Raw genomic sequence first — 19432 nt, 5'->3', positions numbered from 1 at the left:
TCTCAGGTTTTGACTGGGAAGATGAAATTGTTTTGGCATTTAGAATAATATCTTGACTCCAGGTGTTCCTAATGAGCCTTCTCAAGTAAGATGCTTATTAACTGCCCAAAGCAGCTCGCAAAATAATCCAAAAATAGCACAGTGACTGGTTACTTTATCACTTTGCTGCAGATCTGATTAGGATAGAGCAGAGTGCCTAAATTTTGACACATGAGCAGTGTGTTATGTCTTCCATGAATTCTGACATGAAATACGTTTGGATTTTTTTTACTTGCTTCTTTTGATTTTTAATGAAGTTTAGTTTGTTTAAAAAGCCAGATTTGTTTGGTATATTTGTGATAGTTTGATTTTTTTTTTTTAAGTATCATTATTAATAGTGATCATTGTAGGTGAATTCCATTCACAAGAGACATCTGATCAATTAGGTAATTTCTCACTCTGCTATTAGTGATAAGATATCCAACTGTTCATTATCTCTAGTTTTGTCTAAGTGTATGAGAAACTGCATTGATTTACAGAAATGTCAGACAATCTGACTTGAAAATACATTGAAGTTTATTCTGGAAGATTGGCGGTGGTGCAGCTATTTTAACGTTTTGCATATGGATTTTCAGTATTTTCACACTCAAGTTATATTTGTATTGTAGGTATGTTATTAAGTTCTTACTAAAAATCAAAACAAAACCTAAAAATTGATGCTCAACATGTGCAGAAATAATGAAAGCATCTGCCTTCCTGTGATGCAAAACTATGATGAAAATATTGTATATGAAGCAAGATTTTTTTGTGAGATTTTAGATGTGCAGGGTGTCTGGAAGTACAGTTGCTGATGTAAAGAAAAGTTGAAAGGCAGGAAGAGCTAAAAAGAGTGATGAAAAGAGCAGACTGCACCAGTACTACCCAACTTGTATTCTTAAATAAAAACTGTGTGTGTAATTTACTCTAATTAGTAGTATTTGCACAATCATTGTTAAAAAGACAGACTTGTTTAGAGGTTCCTGTAAGCCAAGCCTGTTAGGGAGAGAGAGGTTCCTTGCAAGCTGAGTATTTGTGAATGGTGAATTAACACTTATTTAGGTTCAAGAGGTGCATTGTTGCCTGTAATATCCAGTAAATATATCCCAGTGAGCTTGAGCTGGCAGCAATCAGGGAGAAAATGGTCCATATCTTTCCCAAAATGTCAAAACCATGAAGTTTTAGAATTTGCAGCAGGACAGCTTCTGGCAGGCTGCTGCAAGTCTGCTGTGCCTCCCTTGGCTGAGGATTGCCTGGCTCTTCCCAAGGCTGAACCCTAAGGCTTGCCAGGAGCCACTGAGTGTTTCTGTAGTGTTTGTTGTTCTCAAGCACAGTTGCTTCAGTGGTAGGTGACATTTTTACTCCTTTTGGTATGTCCTCAAAAGGGAGGACTGCTGTTAAATGTAGTGGTGTAGTTGACAAAAAAAAAAAAAGCATCTAATAAAATTTCTTGTATCTAGTTCTTAATTGTATATAATGAATGGTCATGTACACACAGTGGGAATTTCTGCCCTTCACCAGATCACACAAACATGTTGCAATAGGCACAATATTTCCATTATATTAATGCCTTGTGTAGTCTTGTGGGAAAAAATAAAAAGCCCTGAAGTGCTCATGTAGGTAAGAGTGAATTTTCCCAGAAGTCAGTTTTGCATCAGAGCTCATGAAAGCAGGGAGTCCTTAAGCTATGGACTAAGCTGGAATTTGAGTTGTGCTGTGGGGACTCTTACTGTAGGGATGCATTTTCTGTGAGTTGTAAATAGTTGCTTGTTTGTAGTACAAATATGTATCACTGGTTTAGGTCACTAATTTTCTGCTTGTTTCATGTTCAGCTCTTTCTTGCAATGACAGTTCCTTATTTTAGGACCGTTGCTTGGGCTAAACTAGAAATCTTGCTTCTCTGAGCACCAAATGAGAGCCTCTGCCTTACCTTTAATATTTGTGTCTGGCACACAAGATCTACTGTCTGTAAGCTGGCCAGGATGACAAATGCCCACTGAAATGTGGGCCTCATGTTTGGTGTTCCTAAAAAGTCACACTTGCTCCCTGATTCCCATTCTATTCCTATGTTAGCATTTCCTTGTCACACAGAGCTGGCTTGGACACCAGGGGATAGTGTTACAGCCATTTACATATCAAAAAGGGGAAGAAATGAGCAAACCCAAGTTGCTCTTGAATAGCTGTGCTGCTCCCAGATCCTGTTAACATTGTTCACACAATGGAGCACTTAATGAATTTGCAGATGGCCTGATTTGATTTTTTTTGAAGTATTAATTTTCCCTTTCCAGGGGAAACAAGATGGTAGTTTTCTGCTGGAGTGAGAAAAATAGGGGAAAGTATTTTAGGGAAAACTGAAAAAGGAAGATGAGACTGGGGTATGAAGTGGGAGAGGGCAGCAGTGGCTGAGTAACAGGAATATCTCATTTCTATGGCAAATCTAAGGTACCAGTAGTGTTGCTACAGATAACAGACAGCATCTAATTAAGAAATAATGTTTTTGCTTTATAATATTACTGAAAATAGAGGAAATTATGTCTGAGCTTGGGAGATTCTGAAATGTAGCTCTGCTCTCATTAGAGTGTGAGTCAGGTATCCTCCTTGTTTACTCTGGCAAGCTGTCATAAAACTGTAGTGTGTTATGTTGAGAAATTCCATGGACTTGTGTTTGGAGGTCACGTGGGGCACTAGTGGGACAGCATTATTGCTGCTCAGTTGGAATACCTGCCTGCTTAATCGTTCTGCAGATCTGTTCTGGTCCACAAAGCAGAGCAGACTGGGGTAATGCTGAGTGCCAGCTTGGAGACAGATGTTTTGGTGTTGAGTTTTGGTCAACTCTTGTGTTCCTGCTCAAAACAAACAAAATCTTTGTGCTACGTCTGTCGAAATTACTTTTAAAAGAGTAGTGAAAGGCATCTTGGGAAAACATTCCATCTTTCCCTGGCACTCATATAGGTCCAGCTGTACCAAAATCATTACTGGTAGCTTTTATAAATAACATGATAGTACAGTTAGATTAGTTTCATGTGGATTTTTTGGATAATATTTTAGATTTACTTTAAAGCTTCAAAAATGGTAAAATTGTTTTTTCTAACTTGGCAAACAGGTCGAATCATTTATTTTGGACCAAGAAGATCTTGATAACCCAGTACTTAAAACCACATCGGAGTTATTCTTATCAAGTGCTGCAGAAGGTGCGGACTTGAGAACTGTGGATCCAGAAACACAAGCAAGACTTGAAGCCTTACTGGAGGCAGCAGGTACTTTCCTTGTAGAGTTCTTTTTCTGAGCCTGACTTGTAAACAGATGTGACAGCACATAAATTTTGACACGAGTGAAATGTTTGTGGGAATTTCCCATAATGAGCAGAACATGGAAAAGAAGCTCATAACTCATACATGTGTTGCAGGTTGCTTGGTTCACTCTTTCTGTACATACAAAGTTAGAAAAATTATTTTGAATTAAATGATGTTTCATTGACTTGAGATTACATATGTTACCAGAGTGAGAATGAATGGGGAAAGAATAGAAGGAAGTAGACTTGCTAAAATGATTTTTTTTTTTCCTGCTGCTTTGGTCAATATAGAATTATTAATTCATTACTCCAGAAATTTACAGGTAAAATACTTTTTTTCACTGTTTTAGCTTTTACAAAAGCATTTTCATATTCTGTAGTTCTGAGATATTACTGTTGGAAAATACATACTAAATATTCCTGTTTTGGAACCAGGCCTGATGAACATAGTTGTCTCCACATTTATTAGCTTAAGAGTGAGAGCTTGACTAATTCAAATCCTCCTACAATTTGTGACTGAGATGTTTGTAATGGATTTAGAAATTATTTGTTAGTTTCAAAATTCCAAGGACAAAAAGATATAAACCCCCTGCTTTGAAGCAAATCCCATTTGATCATCACAGCTGTGTACTCAGACTTGTAGTGGTGTGCTGAAGTTGGAGTTTTCAGACCTTACCTTGGAACACTTAAAGTGCTACATAGAATAGCACTTACTCTTGCAGGTGTTTAGGTGCTAAGTTGTGTATAGTCTTAAAGGAGAATTTTATTCTGAGGAAGCAAAAGGGGCAGGAGTTTGGAATGTGGGTTCTCTTTGCATTCTGGATTTTAAAAAAACCCAACATAGAGCACAGCACAACTTTGGTCAGCAGGAAGTTGCAGCAGCCTATCTGCTGTAACTCTTGAGGACCAAACTTTGTTTTGCAGGAAGACAGGCTTTTCCTGAGATACTCCATGCACTAAGGGAATTTGAATAATTTAATCCCTTTTTAAGCTCTTTTAAAAATGAAAATCAGTTCCTCTCATGTACCTGGTAGCTGCTGTGTCCCAAAGCCTGTTTCTGCCTTTATAAATTGCTAGTGGGTCTGGCTGGTGTTACGGGGCAATGCTGGGGCTTCAAGTGCTTACAGAGATCTCACAGTGTTTGACATATGCAGGAGGTACCTTTGCTGCTTGTAACATGTATGAGAATGCTGTCTTCAGATTTCTAGGCAGTAGTTGGGTATTTGTCCCCAGGAGTAGATAATTTGTTTTTTAGCTGAGGTTTCCATGTCTTGGTTTTCCCGAGTACATGAGCAGAGCAGAACTAATCTGGAAAGAAGAGCAAATCAAAAAAGGAGTGTCCTTGTTTGAGGACTTCATCTCCCTCTCTAAAAGACTGGACAAAATTTAATGCCACTTGATGAATGTATGAGATCAAAAGAGTAAAATTACTCTGGGGAAAGTTCTCTAGTTAAGCTGTACTTGTCTTTCCCACTGTGGATTGGAACACTAAAGATATCAGGCTAACCTAAAGAAGATGCTGCAAATCTGGTAGTTCACTAATAAAAGCCATAATTTGACAGTGATTGAAAAAGAAGTTAGTGGTTTTGGGAGATGTTCTAATATCTTCACTGGATTGGCTGAAAATACCCTTATTAACTCTAAATGAGCTTCTAGGCTTTCATCATGGCAGCCTAGTATTGGGCCTGTGTATTCTTTTGCAGTTTGGTGATTTCTTCTTTTTAGTCACAGCTCATTCCTCAGCATTAAGGATGACTTGGAAAAGTAAATGGCAGAACTATGGCTCAAACACATTTAAAGCCTTCTCTATAGTTTCCAGGCATACCTTGGCCTTGGTTGTGATGATCCCCTTGTGATAGGCTTGATTCTTCTTTACAGCCTAGAGAAAAATCAATCTTCTGTTCAGTGTCTTGGGTTTCTTTGGGTTTCTCACATGCCAGGTTTGTGACTGTGTCATTAGGATCTTAATGAGCATGACTTGCAAAACAAGTTTTGCTCATTCTTCCTGAATCCTTTAATGCTCAGATCTCACCTGGACATGTAGTTTATTAGTTCTGGAAGGTAAGTTCTAGCTGCTGCAGCCACATGGGATATTGTTCTTCCACACAGAAGTGTAGAAGTGGTTTTCAGCTATTGTGTCCTGTAGGATTTGTAGGAGTTTTGTTTTGTTTGTAAGTAGCTGTCTTGATTTGAGATCTGCTGCATAGGCGAGTGTAGAAGCCAGAGGTCATTTGAACTGCTTGAAAATGTTTCTGTAGGTTGTATTTACCCACCATGAGAGTGCTGGATGTTTTTTCACTTGCTTGTTGGACTTGCTTATTCTGTTTCAAGGATTGTGGATGTTGAAGGTGAGAGCCTTAAGCCAAATTTTTATCTAGCAAGAGGGTTGTGTCTCACCCCCCTTGGCATAGCAGCAATTGCACACATGTACATATCCATGTGCAGACAAACACAGATTTCTTGTTTTTCTCTGAAAACCTTCCTGGTTAGCTTCAGTTTAGACAACCATACTTTATTTGGTGGAGTAACAAGCACTTTATTAATGAACAACTATCTTTAAACAACTGTCAGTGTTTGTATTATTTCATGAAAAATCATTCAACAGTGTGAAGACCAAGAGATCATTGTAAATATCAGTTGTTTCCAGCTTCAGAAACTGAAGATAAATTAAAACAATTGAATCCTGTTGTTTGGCAAGTTTTAACCTAAACAAACCAAGTCTTGTATATCTTCCTTCAGTTTAACTCCTATTAGGAGAGAAAGGATTTTTAGGTAAAATAACCTGTGGAATGAGAACCATCCTGCTTGGAGGACGTTTCCATTTTTCAAGCTGTAATTAAACAGATTATTAGTATTCTGAGAGTGGAGTCCTGTTCTGCACTAGAAACATTTCACTCCACTGTTAATTAGGATACTGTTGATTCCTTAAAATAATATTTCAGCTCTGAAGAGTGATGATTCTTGTGTGGATCTTCAGTAAGAAAGTCTATTAAATGCTCTTTTTAGGGGCAGTAGTTGACAGCTGGAGATGAGAGCTCTTTGCTACTGGGAATGAATGGTTAGTGTGTTGAGAACTCTTGCTCTTCTTGGAGGGTTCCTTTTGGGTCCTCAACGTGTTTTGGTAAAAGGGCAAAATGGGAAAATTCCAACAGGTTAAACCCGTTTCGTTTTCTGTTCCCAACTTGTCTCAGCGTCAGGAAGAGGAAATGACTCGCTTGTGTTGAGCACTCTTCTTTCTGGAGTTTGTTTTAGAGGATAGAGGAAAGATAGAGGAAGGTATTGCTTCAGGCACATGGCCAGATAAAAATCCTGGATGCCTATTTGGTGTATTCTGCACCGAAAACACAGATTTCTGCAGAAAGTTGTGGAATGTCAAGATGTTAATCCCTGCAGTTAAAATACTTTGTTGATAGTGTTTCAGCATGGTTTGGCTGAGTTTTCTGGGAAATGATATAGTGTTACTGAACTGCTTTTTGATTTGAGGAAATAGCTTGAGTGCCTGTGTCACTACCAGCAGAGATTTTAACTGTGTTCCTTCTCAATCTGGACATTGAAACACTTTGACAATGAAGCATCAAAAAAAAAAAAAAAAAAAAAAAAAAAAAAAAAAAAAAAAAAAAAAAAAAAAAAAGGTGCAGAAGAAAGTGGTAAAGAAACTTTAGCTGCCTTTGGAGGACATGATGTTCGTTTGTTGAGTATCTACACAGGGAGTTCTGTGAGCAGTGAGTTCTTCAGGACTCACAGTATTGTTTGCAAAGAGGCTTGTGAGGAAAATATTTTGAGAGGGAGAATATTGAGTCAAAGGTTTGTTTAATGAAACATGTGAATGGTCCATCCTTATGTTCAGACAGGGAGCAGAGTTATGCGCATCCTTCTTTTCTGATGAAAGGAGGAGAAAGGGTGAAGACCCTCACAAATGGTTTGGTGTTTTTGAGACTTTGAGGGATTAATTGTAGTGTAAATGATGAAAGAGAAATCGACTTCTAATAATGTGTGTCTGTTAATACCTGTGAATTTCAACAGTTCATTCAGGCATGAGGGCCTGACACTGCTCTTTGGAAAAGCTGATCAGGTGATGGTGGTAGGATAGATTGTGTTGTGTATTTTGGGACTTGGAAAGGCAAAAAGTAGAAGTGATCACCTGCTTGGCAGAAATATAGAACACAGATCATAATATGAATGAGCCCAAATGAAATCTACCTGCTTTAAGATAAACTGAAAGGTTAGAATAGATTCAGCAATTGTGAAATGGAGTGCTTTCCTCTGTGTATGTGTATTTCTGTTTACTCACTTGCCAACCTATTAACCAAACCTTTTTTATTTTCTTCTGATGTGATGGAACCCATTCATTATTCACTAACAACAGGGGTTACCAGGGAGTGAGCTGTAGTCTAAAAGAGCAGTGCCAGAGAGGCACAGCTTGCTTTCATCCTGCATCCAAGGGAACCCTCAGAAAGTGTCAGGGACTGGGCTAGAGAAATTCTTTGATCATGTTTTTTGTGGTGATTAAGATTCATGTGTGGACTTGGTGTTTCTTTTCTTAGGGCTGATGAGTAACTAAGCTGTGATTTAAATGAAGGTGGGCATTAGAAACTGAGTGTCTGAAGGGTTGTCCAAGCTCCACTCGAAGCTATAGAAGTGGAGGTCTGCAGAAAACAGATTCATGTTTGTCAATTTATTGGTTGCACCTCTCTGCTTGTGGAATACAGCAAATGCATATTTAATATGCATTGGTGCTATGAAATAAAGAAAGAGAAGCAGGGTCTTTTTTGGGGATGAAATCAGAGAGGATTGCTGGAATTTGAGCAAAGATACAGCTTTATTGTAAAAACATTGCAATTTCAAATTTGAAGTGTGTTTAGCCTCCTTCAATATAGCCAGAATCTTACCTTAGTACAGTTATTGTCACTGAATGTAAACCAGGAAAGGCTTTTCACCATAATTTGGTCTGATCTAAAATACTTGGTGTTATATGGACATGGTATACAGACCAAATAAGGGAAACAGTTTTCATTAGGACAGTTTGAATAGGCTTCATTGTAGGTGTTTCTTTGGAGATCAAAGCTGCCCTGCCACTGCAATCAGTGTCTTGTTAGCTGAAAAGCTTCTGCCTTTTGAGATATTGGCACATTACAATGATTTACTCATTTTCTTTCTTCACCATCTAAAGATTCAGAGTGGGAAGGAGTAAATGGTATGTGAAATGTACAGATTTGTTGTGCTTTTGAGTAGTTGGATAAATGGATGCATGTAATTGAGTTATTAATAATATCTCTCTGAGATTTTGCATGATTTAAATATTTTTTCTGTTTTAGTAGGCTTTTAGATTAGAAAAAGTCTATTCTAATCCTGCTCTTAGTCAAATTAACTTCCATGCTTTGACAGTGTGTTAAATGTATCAGCTTCATATTTTTTAGCTGTTTTCCAGATGGATTTTGCTGTGAAGAACAGTCTCATTGTCATAACACTTAAATTGCTGTCTTTAGGTATCAGATGGCTAGGTTACCTTACCAGCTCTGAAAGCTTTACTTCTGAAGTTCTTTGTCAAAGATGATTTTAACCGTTCTTCAGAGGGGATGGGGAGTGGGAAGAGACAAGACAAAAACTTACCAGTTTTATTTTGTGAAAAAATTGGCCAAGGTTCTCCTCAATCTCTCAAGTTGCCTACATATTTCTATATATCTATGTATGTCAGAGGTATCATAAGTAATCAGCAAGTTCTTCATGATTGTACCATAAACAATTTGTGCAATCCTCCTTTTAACAAGATTTTTTTCAGTTCTGGATATTGTTTTTATTAACTCAGATTCTCCTTTTTATTTTCATTCTGCTGTATTTTATTTTTCATGCAAGTTGGATTCTTCTCTAAGATAAAAGACCCTTTGCTCTTTTGTTCCAATATGGGGAACATATTATTGCTCCTTAAAATTTTTTTTCCATTCAGTATTGATTTCAGGATGGACTTTAATATTAGTACTTGGAGTAGTCTCAATCAAAAGAAATGTAGGGAGAGTTTGGGCAGGAGAAAATAGTAAAGGCAGCTTTATTGACAATTCTGTGTGGTGCCTGAATTGAGATGGGATGTGCCCAGTCCAGAGTTGTTCTCTTTGGTCCCTGTCCCTGCTCCTCCCTTGGCAGATGGCTGTGGTGTACTGCTGTCCTTGGCATGCTAGGAGGGAGCAGTGGGAAATGAAGCAGTTACTGCTCTTGGGAGTTTGAGTTCACCAGAATGGGACTCTCCTCTTGAAATGTGTCAGGAGAGAGTGAGGAGGGAGACAAGCTTCAATCTCTTGCTTGTATCTTCTGCAAGAAGAATCTTAGTAGTTTATTTAAAAAAAACCTCAATTACACTGACTTGAAATCTATGTTTCCTTTTTCTGTTGTCTGCATTTGTCAGTCATGTAATTTCCTTAGCATATGGTGATAAAATCAGAGTTTAGAAGTGTTCAAAAGAGGGTTTGAGTATTGGCTGGATGCTTTGGGGTTGTATAGATGATGGGATCTGAATCAGTCAATCAGATTTCCCTTTTTGGGATTTTTTTTTTTTTTAATCTTCTGTAGCTTAATATTCAAGCATGGTGGCAGTAACCAGTGCCAGCCACTTAGCTCCATACTGGACTAACTGGTAAATCAGGTTGGCAGCCTGGATGTGGAGCCACTCCTCCTGGAGCTGAGGCAAGTGTCCTGTGAGGAGTCATTGCATTGGAGCAGGGCTGTTTGCTGCCAAAACAGCCTGGTCATATTCTGTGTCTGGGGACACCCTCTTGGAGTGGGCTGGAACACATCTGTCTATAACACTTCTGTCAGTTCTGTACTCTCATCAAGTATTTGGGGTCTTTTAAAGTGTCAGAAGCATCAGATTTACTGAGTCATCAAAACTTTGCAGTGTGATACATGAATTCATTGAGTTTTTTAATTGTTTACTCAACTTTGACAAAATGTTACTGTTGTATATTTAGGAAGTAATTATAAGCATGTTTCTAAGAAAACAAGTGGAAATCCAGTATATGCATAACATGAATGATTAAGTTCTGCTTATTTCTAGGAAGTCAAGTTAGCTTTCACCAGATTAATGAAAAACAAAATGTATGAAATATACTGCCACTCATCTTTGATTCTGCTTATGGAAACAAGTGGCTTTTTTTACAGTGGATATGAGCATCAGCATTTGCTGCTATAAATTATTTTGTGCTGTTTTACAGACCTTACTTTGAAAGCTAAGAACTTAAATCTTGTTATTTAAAATGAGCTGTAATACATTAAACACCTTGCACAAAAAGGCACGTTGTATTCTTTGTGAATATGAATTATTTAAATACTTGAAGATTCAATACATGCTGGGATATGTTAAAAAAATTATTGCACTGCATAAAGTTATCTTGGTTGTATTTATCAGAAAAGAAGTTGCTGTGGGAGCAAAATGCACAGTGCTGTTCTTCAAGGACTTTCCCTTTATGTAATAAAATTTGCCTCCAAACCAAGAATTGTTAACTTGTCATTTAGGCATCACCTTTCTCTGAAATTCTGTACAGCTTCTTGAAAGTTTTTTCAAAAATTTGGCTGAAACAGTCTCAGTAGATTCAGTTTTATCTTCTCTTCCTTCTCCCCAGGCAGATTCAGCTGTGCTTGTGCCATTCCTAATGGGTGGCTTTAGGAACTGGTTAGACAGACAATCTCCAGTGCTGGAAGCTCCAGAGCATGCCAAGCCCACTGCAGTCCTTGGGATGAGAAGGTTTTTTGAACTGGCAGTCCTCAGTGTTATGTACTGAAATATGTAACTGAAGGGTGAAGGGAGCACTGCCTTTGGGAGAGCTTTGAGAGAAGGAAGATGTAGTAAAGCAGTCAGTGCTTTTTAGTGGCTTTGAGTGCTTGTTTAATGCATCTATCCAGGTTCAGTTTCCCTTTTCTAGTGCAGCTGATTTGCAGACTGATATCACCCTCAGTTATCTTAGGGGTTTTTTTTGGGATTTTTTTGTTTGTTGGTTTGTTGGGTGTTTTTTTTTGTTTGTTTTTTTTTTTTTTTTTTTTTTTTTTTTGGTTTTGTTTGTTTTTTGCTAAATAACATCTAACCTTCCTCTGCCCTCAACTGATGTTCTTTAGTCTTTCATCTGCTCTTGTTCTCCTCTGGAGTCTCTGTACGTGATCTCTGTTCTTCATAGCTTTATGCCCCAAATGAGTTGTGTTACTGAAGCTGAGCTCTACTGATACATGGAGAGAGGAGTGTTATTTCATCTGTCCTGCAAGCTGTGTTTTGTTTATACATCCATTTGTTGTCTGTCTTTTGCCTTTGGCTTGCAAGTTGGATTTGTCTTTAAATCTGCCACTACTTTTCTGAAGAACTTCTATAAATTATTCCATACTTGTGCATTTGATTATTCCTGTGTATGTGTGTGTATATGCATTTTTTCTGACACCCATGTTTGAATATGTCCTTTAAAAAAACTTTATCGACTCAAAATCATTAGAAAGGCTAAAATTGTGTCTTTGCTTTCAAAGAATTAGTTGGCTTTTGAGTAGCAAGAGGACCCCAGCAAACAAGAATGTTCTAACCAACCTGGCCTGACTTCCAGCTGGTTTTGTCTAGTATTGCCAAAACCAAATAAGCAGCATGTTTTGGAAGCCTCTAGACAGAAAGTAGTAAGATTTGCTAATAAAAAAAAGGATAAACTTGCACTTTTGCTGTGCTTTTGCTTTGTGCTTTTGGCTGTTAGCCTTCACTTACAGTGAGAGCATCCAGTACCCAATCCTCCCCAGCTCTAGAAACACAGCAAGAGATAGAACAACTTTGTTTTAGTCTTTACACAGACTAAGAGCAAAGACCTGGAGGAAATACTGAAAGAAATTTGCTTTGGTAAATCCTTAATTGACTGGACTTTCCCATACTCACTATTGAAAGCAACTCCCTCCTTTGGATTCATGCTTGTTATAGTTTCTCTCTGCCTTGTTCTCTGAAGAAGCTCAGAATAACTTCTCTGTGTGGTGGCACATGTTGGATTCTGTGACCTCTGATGGACAAAATCTGACATCTGAAGCACCAGAGCTTCAGAGACATGGAGCTGGGTGAAAGTGCATCTCTTCCCTTTTATTTTTAAAACTGCAAGAGGATGCTGCAAAAATTAAATAGATGGGATGATGCCCACCACCCGGGATGTTCATGTAGAGGGGTGTTAGCAGTGGATGGGTGTGTTCTTTCTTCAAGGTGGGTCATAGTTAAATAAATTCCCTATTTTCTTTCTGAATACTGTAATATCCTGGTTTTTGGTAGTCTGGTACTCCAATCTACTGTGGTGTTCTTGGAGGTCTTACTTTCAGGATCTTTGGTTATGCAGCATGTATATAATGATGACAGTACACTGAAAGGCTGTGGATCATTTTAGGCAGAGAAGAGGGTTTTATGAAGAGTTTCTTAAATGTTCAGTTTGAGACATGAATTTACACACTAGTTTGTTCTATACACCATTAGTGTGGTGATCTTTTTTTTTTTTTTGTTTGTTTGTTAGTTTGTTTTTCAAAGAAGTGGTGCACTTCATCACTCTGAAAAGTATTTAGGCTTGCTTTGCCATACATAATTAGCATAGACTGGGGCTAAAACTCTGTGGATTCTGAGTTAGCTCAGTGATGTTACTGGCACTCAGTTTGCTCTTAGATCTTTGCTTGAAAATGTAATAGTATTTTGAAATGTCTTTCTCCCAGATAGTCACTGAACACTGTACTGAGTCAAAATTGCTTTGTGATTCAGAAAGGCAATTACAGCCCATTGGGGCTCAGTTTGCCACTGACTGCTAGAAACTTTGACAAGAGTTCAAGTGGGCTGTTTGTCTATAAATAGCACTCAAAGGTTACTTGAGTTCTTGCCTTCCTGCATCTCTTTTGTGCGGGGGGGGGGGTGGGGGGGTGGGTCATATCCTGGAATCAGTCTCCACAGGGGTGGGATACTTTCCCTTCCTTTAGGTTACTCAAAAAGCAGAAAGTAATTCCACTCTCTTCCCCTTATCCCAGTGGTGGGAGTCTATAAAGTAACTTGTTTTCAAGGGACACAAACCCTAAAGGGGATGGGCTGTGGAATACTGAGCTGAGTTAGAATGCTAGAAGTCAAGAACAGGAATTCTGTTCACCTATCTCACCGTGAATATTTTTTTTCTTCTCTTGATGTTTCTCAGGGATATGTGAGGTTTTTCTTTGCTCCCTAGCCTCCCACAATGGACAGTGCCATTTCCATGTTCCTCCTTCCCTTGTTTCAGTAGCAGTCTTAGCTCTTTGACATGTATCTTTAAGATTCTTGAAGCCAAGCAGTTGTCAGACCTGAAATGAAAAAATATTCCTCTCTGATAAGCCATGAAAGGAGGAACCAGGAAATGAAGAATAATTGCCAACCATTAGCTGTGATATTTCTCTGTAAAATAATTAAATAAACTGTGTACATTTTTCCATATTTGATGGCACAAAGTAAAGAACTTGTAACTTTCTTTCCAGAGGTCATAATTTCTGCTTCTGGATCATTTAGCAAGTTGCCACCTTTGTAGTTGTATGGGTACATATTGTATGCACTACAATCCTAGCTTAAAATAAATTCCATAGGACTGACTTAGGGGTTTAAAACTACTTCATATAAGCACCCAGCAGTGATCAGATCCTGTCTTCTCTTCCTTGACATAAAGGAGTGTCCGAGCTTGTGTCCAAAGCTCGGAATTTGAGGGGAGCTCCTGTGATTCTGGCTGAGTGATGGCAGCTCCCCATGCCCGGTGGTGTGCTGCTGGGGTGCACCAGGATGGGTTGGGGTGCACTGGGATGTGCTGGGATGTGTGTGCTCACGCTCTGCTGGGCAGGCTGGGAGCAGGTGACTGCCCGGCTCGGGACATGTGCTGACTCTGCCGTTTAACTGTGTCCAGTTCAAAGCCAAACAAAGCCGGGCGAACAATTCTGCCCGTGGCTGAAGTTTTCCCTTAGCTAATCAAAGCAAGGCTGGCAGGCGTGATACAACCACAAGAGCATTTGTTTTAAGTCTATAAGTATAAAATGGAGTTGAATACTCTCTGGTGCTGCAGCCCTGGGGGAGGTGTGGAGGGTTTGTGGTGGGAGGAGATAGCAAGGGAGGGAAGAGAAGACTGGCAAGGGAAAAGGCATTGGGCACCCAAGTAGCTCACTGTGGTTTTGCTGCTGTGGCAAATCATTCTGGGTGTGTATTGCTGGCTTTTATCTGTGTTAAGGGTGAGAAAAAAAAATCCCTGACTTGGTCATTCAAAAAAATTGTAAAATGAAGTGCTAAGCTCCTATTTAATTGTGATATCCATGTAACTCCCATTTAATCCCAGCAAAGCATCAAAACAAATTCAGGTTTTTCAGACTCACATAGATAAACCACTGTTTAATCCCATTCTTTTCCATTATAATTTGAATTAAAGTTAGTACTGTGTTTTAAATATTTTTCTGAAATCTTATATTTTCATGCAATCAAAAACAAATTGGGAAGAAGGTCTTAGTAACCAGTGGGGAGGAGTGCTTTTTCCTTTAAAAAATAGAAACCAGAACAAAGCCAAACAATTTAATGGAGCTGGTAGAAATAGTTATCCTCAGACAGAACTGGCAGTTGTTTCCATTCTAATATTGCTTCTGTCCTGATTGTAGTTGCTCTTTTAAAACCCAAGGTGACCCAAGAGTTGGAGTTCTCTCCCAGATGCTCACCTGCAGTGAGATGGGTAGAAAAGCTGTTTGCTGCTGCTGAAATACATCTTTAATTATGACACCAGAGTAATTCATGATGCTTCTATATAAACTACATGTATATGTATGGATCAAATTGCATGTGTTTGAGTGAGCAGCTTGATTTTCTGCACATATGGGATGAATGTGATGAGTGTCTGGAAGTCATGGTTCCAGTAAGGAGTCAGCAATGTTGAGGTTTGCACCTGGCAACTTGTTGCCTTGTATTAAGGCAGATATTTCTTTGATAGAGATTTGATAGAAACAAAATCTTGAAAAAATTGAAAGTTTGATTTTCTTTATAAATACTCTGGATTAGGGAACAAACATTTGGAGTTAACATTGTGAATTAGTGATGGGAAGGTGTGTGAGGTGGGTAAGATGTTTGTTTTAGTGGCTGTTTGCTGTCATAGTCAGGCAGTAGTCTGCTGTTCCTGCATGCTTTGCTCTCCTCTTACCAGTTCTCGTAGTCTAGAAAGATCCTTTGCTGGTCAGACTTACCTTCCTGTGCTGAGACAAAACTCGCTTTTCTTTCTCCCAGTGTGAGGGCAGTGGGGGAAACATGGGGAGAGGAGGAGCACAAAGTTATCCTTCTGGACATGGCCAAATGTTAATTTGGCACAGAAAAGCTCATGCTATTTTAGCTATAGAAAAGGTAACTTAATGTTCATACCTGGGAGAAAATGGATGCCTAATGAAAGCTTGGAAAAAATCAAACTGACAGAAAAATTAAGAGTTCTGCTGTAGCAAAGTCTGACATGGTCAGGATTTTAAATAAGATGAGGACTTTTAAGGAGGTAGTTATGCAGTTAATTTTTCTGGTATTGTTCTGTTCTATTTGACCTCTCATATGTTAACAAATCTCTGCTACAAGGTTTAAACCACTCTTTTATTTCAGTGTTCCTAGCTAAAATATGTCTGGTATTCCATATCTGTCAAATACCTGTATTCTTGCTTGCATTCTGAAAACAAAGGAATGGGGTGGATTGATTTGGTGGAGAGGAATTAAATGAAATTGCAGACTCTTTGGGAAGATTGGGATTTTTCTAGAAACATCCTTAAGTCTATGTAAAGCTGTTTTTCATTGCTGGATTTGCTTACTGGGCTTCCAAGCTTTACTAAAAATGGAAGTTGGTGGCTGAGAAAGTGAATTCCCTGACTAGGTAATCCTTATTGAAGTGACGTTGAGACTAAAATGAAATCTAAATTTATAAACTGAAACTTAATGAATCTAATTTCTCAAAAGAAATGTTAATGAATATTGACTAGCTAATCAAGGATTTGTGTTTGTGTGGAATTCAAAATTAGTTTTCAGAGTGTGAGATATTTGAGCACAGTAATATAAAAGGAGATGATCTCAAAAAGAAACCCTTGCCATCAAAATGTTACTGAAATAACAGTAAGAACTAATTGTGGCTGAAGAAGTACTTCCTGGCTTTTGATTTTGGAAAAAGAAAATCTTGCTGCTACAGCTGCTGTGCTGGAAAGAGGAGAGAATGTGGTGGAGATTGCTGGCTCCTGTTCCCACAAGTGCATTGAAATAGATGTAAATGCAAGTGTAATATTAAAAGTTTGTAGTTTCAAGTAAGTGAATACTGGGAGCTGGAATTAGGGAAAGTTTTCTCTGAATGTGTATGTAGTGTATTGGCCTTTTAGGTTTTTTCAGCCATCCCCTTTCACTTGTAAATATTGCTGGTGGATATTGTGGGTGATTTCCTATTATGTTTAAGAATGTGGATTTATGAAGAAGGGATATTTTGGGATAAGGACCATGAAATGCAGTCCAAGAGAATAAATTTCTGCTTTTGCCAGAAAATGCTTAACAGATGATCTGAACATGACTTTTCAGATTGCAGTGAAAATATCATTTTTGGGTGTCACAGTTTGCTGTCAGGAATATGATTTGTAGCAATTGAGAACTCAGCTGCTCTTGAAATCTATGGGGAACTGTGATGGTGACACATGAAATATTGTAAAATGCTAATTAATAAAATTTTTAAAACCCCCTTAAGCTGTAGCTCTTAATTTCATGCTAAATGAATTTTATTTAGCATGTCCAAATACTAATTGGAAAGAACAAAAATTAAAATTGCAGGCAGTGAGTTCTGTTTGTGCCATGTACTTGGTGAGATGGGAAAATAGTTTTATAGTGAAAATTTGTACCATGTGTATATAAAAGGATGTGTGAAGTGCAGATACATCAGGGCTGATGGAGGTACAGTGAGTTTTCATTGCTCTGGAGCTGAGCTGAGGTCAGACCATAACTGTGATTTTCAGTGGTAGTGATTCCAAAGGCGTGTGCTTGGCTTGGAAACACTGAAAGCCTCAGTGTAGTTTTTTTAGTGTTTTAGAAAACAAAGCTAAAATAATCCCTACCAGATCAAACTGTTCCATGCCTGGGAATAGTAGTGTTGAAATGACCCACTGAAAAATGGAGAAGCATTCTGGATAATGCTTTCCTTCAAAAATAAACCCCAAAAATCCCAATTGGCATTGCTCAGGCTGTACTCTCACTTATAATAGTTATTCTCCTTATGCTACAAGTAGAATTCCCTTGTAATTCTAATGTTCTTTAGCTTATTGTGAATTTGATTTTTTAACAACACTTTATATGTAAGTTTTTAAAAGCATGTGAATTTTAAATAAGTGCACTGGAATTAATTATTAGTCTTTTTGAATTTCTTTACCTGAAGAGCACTAGTCAATATGTGGCTTTTGGTTTGAGGACTTTAGCCTGAGCAATCAGTATACAATAAGCTACATGTAAATACTTAAAATACATTAAAAAATTGTAAATATATTTGTCCCTCATTCTGGTGCTGCAAATTAGATATCTTAATGCAGTGAAACTCGTTAATGACTGTTTCTTTTGGTTTGCTTGGCTTTGGACTGTTCTTTACAAGCAAATGGAGGATGCTTTTCTTTGGTTTACTGCTTCTGAAACTGATGTAATATGAAATTTGTGTTTGGGGAACATATTTAGACATCATCAGAGAGGAGCCAAGTGCACACTTTTTTGTTAGTTGCACAGGCAATGTGTAACTTTGCCACTCAGCCATCCCAGACCTTGCAGAGCAGCATGTGTTCAGTTCTGCTTGTTGCCTTCTTGTCTGGTAGCAGCTCTGTGATGTGCTGGAGTCAATCCTGTTCTGGGAGGGTCACTGCTTGTTGGCGTAAGGCTTTGGACAGTCTAGAACTTCTCCATTCCTCTGAATGGAGATTCCAAAGAACCTAAAAGTTCCTCCCCTCTCCTTCCTTGAACCCTCTTCACCTTGTTTGAGGTGCTACTTGTACACCAGGCTGATTAGAGCAGATTCCTGACATACTGGTAAAAAGATAAGGGACACATTTCTGCACCATGTTTCTCATTTTTTACTTCTTTGGGTTTTTTAACGCTGTCCACATTTCCATCACAACTTGTCCTTAAGTGTGTGTAAGCCCTTAAGGACCCCCAGCTGATTCTGTACAAGCTGAAGTTGGGTTTAGACGTTGTGATGAACATGAGGGCATAAATTGAATGTGTTACATGTAAATGTCCTCCAATGTGCCTTAGAACATGCGAGTGTGCTGGAGCTGACAGGGAAAGCACAGAATCACCACTGAATCTTTCATGCTTTGTGAGGGTTACTGAACATTATCTCTTGGATATGTTGATCTTTTTGGAGTAGTCTCCCTTGATGCTCAAAGTATATGTTGACACCATCTGTGTGTCCTATGAGAGACTTAACTGTGTTTTCCAAAGGCACAAACCTATTGGTGTTGACATGAAACTCTAACCTTGGTAGTTACAAGGTGGGAATACCCTGATGGGTCTGAAAGTCAACAAGGAAATTGGAGTGTTAGTTATAGGAGTGTAGGTGTGTATGTGATGAGCAAACTTTTCCCTTGAAAGGTGAGTTCCTTGTTCTAATACACCTCTGTAATCAACTTCAGGCTAATTTAAATAATAGTTCAGTAATATGGCATTAAGGTGTGGAATATCTGGCCCTGAGTTCAGTCATCGACCTCTTCCATTGTTGGGTAGTGCTGCTGGCCTTGTTCCTGCCAGGTTTGTGAGCAGCTGGCACATGGCTCCAGCAGCAGGTGTTCAGATGAAGAACTGCCCACTACAGAAGAGGTGAAGATATGTCTGGCTCTTATCTGAAGAGGTGTGGGTCCTGCGGAGGCCATGCTTTTCTCTGCAGAGGGAAAAGCAAGAACATCACAGTACAGGTGAAAATGTCTCCACTCTCTATTCTTCCAGTTATGTATTGTTCAGGAATATCCTTAAATAGTGACTTTCAGGGCCGCTGTTCTTAGGTTTGGTAGAAGGCACAGGCTTTACAGTAATTCTATCCAAGCTATTTTTTAATTCAACTTTTTTGGTCTTTGTATGGCAGCTTATGTTGGATGAAGGCACTTCCTTTTGGCTTGCTTAAGAACATA

General features: G+C 38.6%; 1 protein-coding gene across 1 annotated transcript in view; it reads left to right on the top strand.

The window, feature by feature from the left end:
• ANKHD1 (ankyrin repeat and KH domain containing 1) overlaps positions 1-19432 on the top strand; it is a 95263-nt gene that overhangs the window by 11246 nt on the left and 64585 nt on the right. The window contains 1 exon segment of the mRNA XM_056502488.1: positions 3119-3272. Coding sequence (XP_056358463.1) covers positions 3119-3272 — 154 coding nt within the window.

The sequence above is a fragment of the Oenanthe melanoleuca genome, chromosome 13, assembly GCF_029582105.1.
Source record: "Oenanthe melanoleuca isolate GR-GAL-2019-014 chromosome 13, OMel1.0, whole genome shotgun sequence".
NCBI classification, from domain to species: Eukaryota; Metazoa; Chordata; class Aves; order Passeriformes; family Muscicapidae; genus Oenanthe; species Oenanthe melanoleuca.
This window is presented reverse-complemented; position numbering and strand designations above follow the sequence as displayed.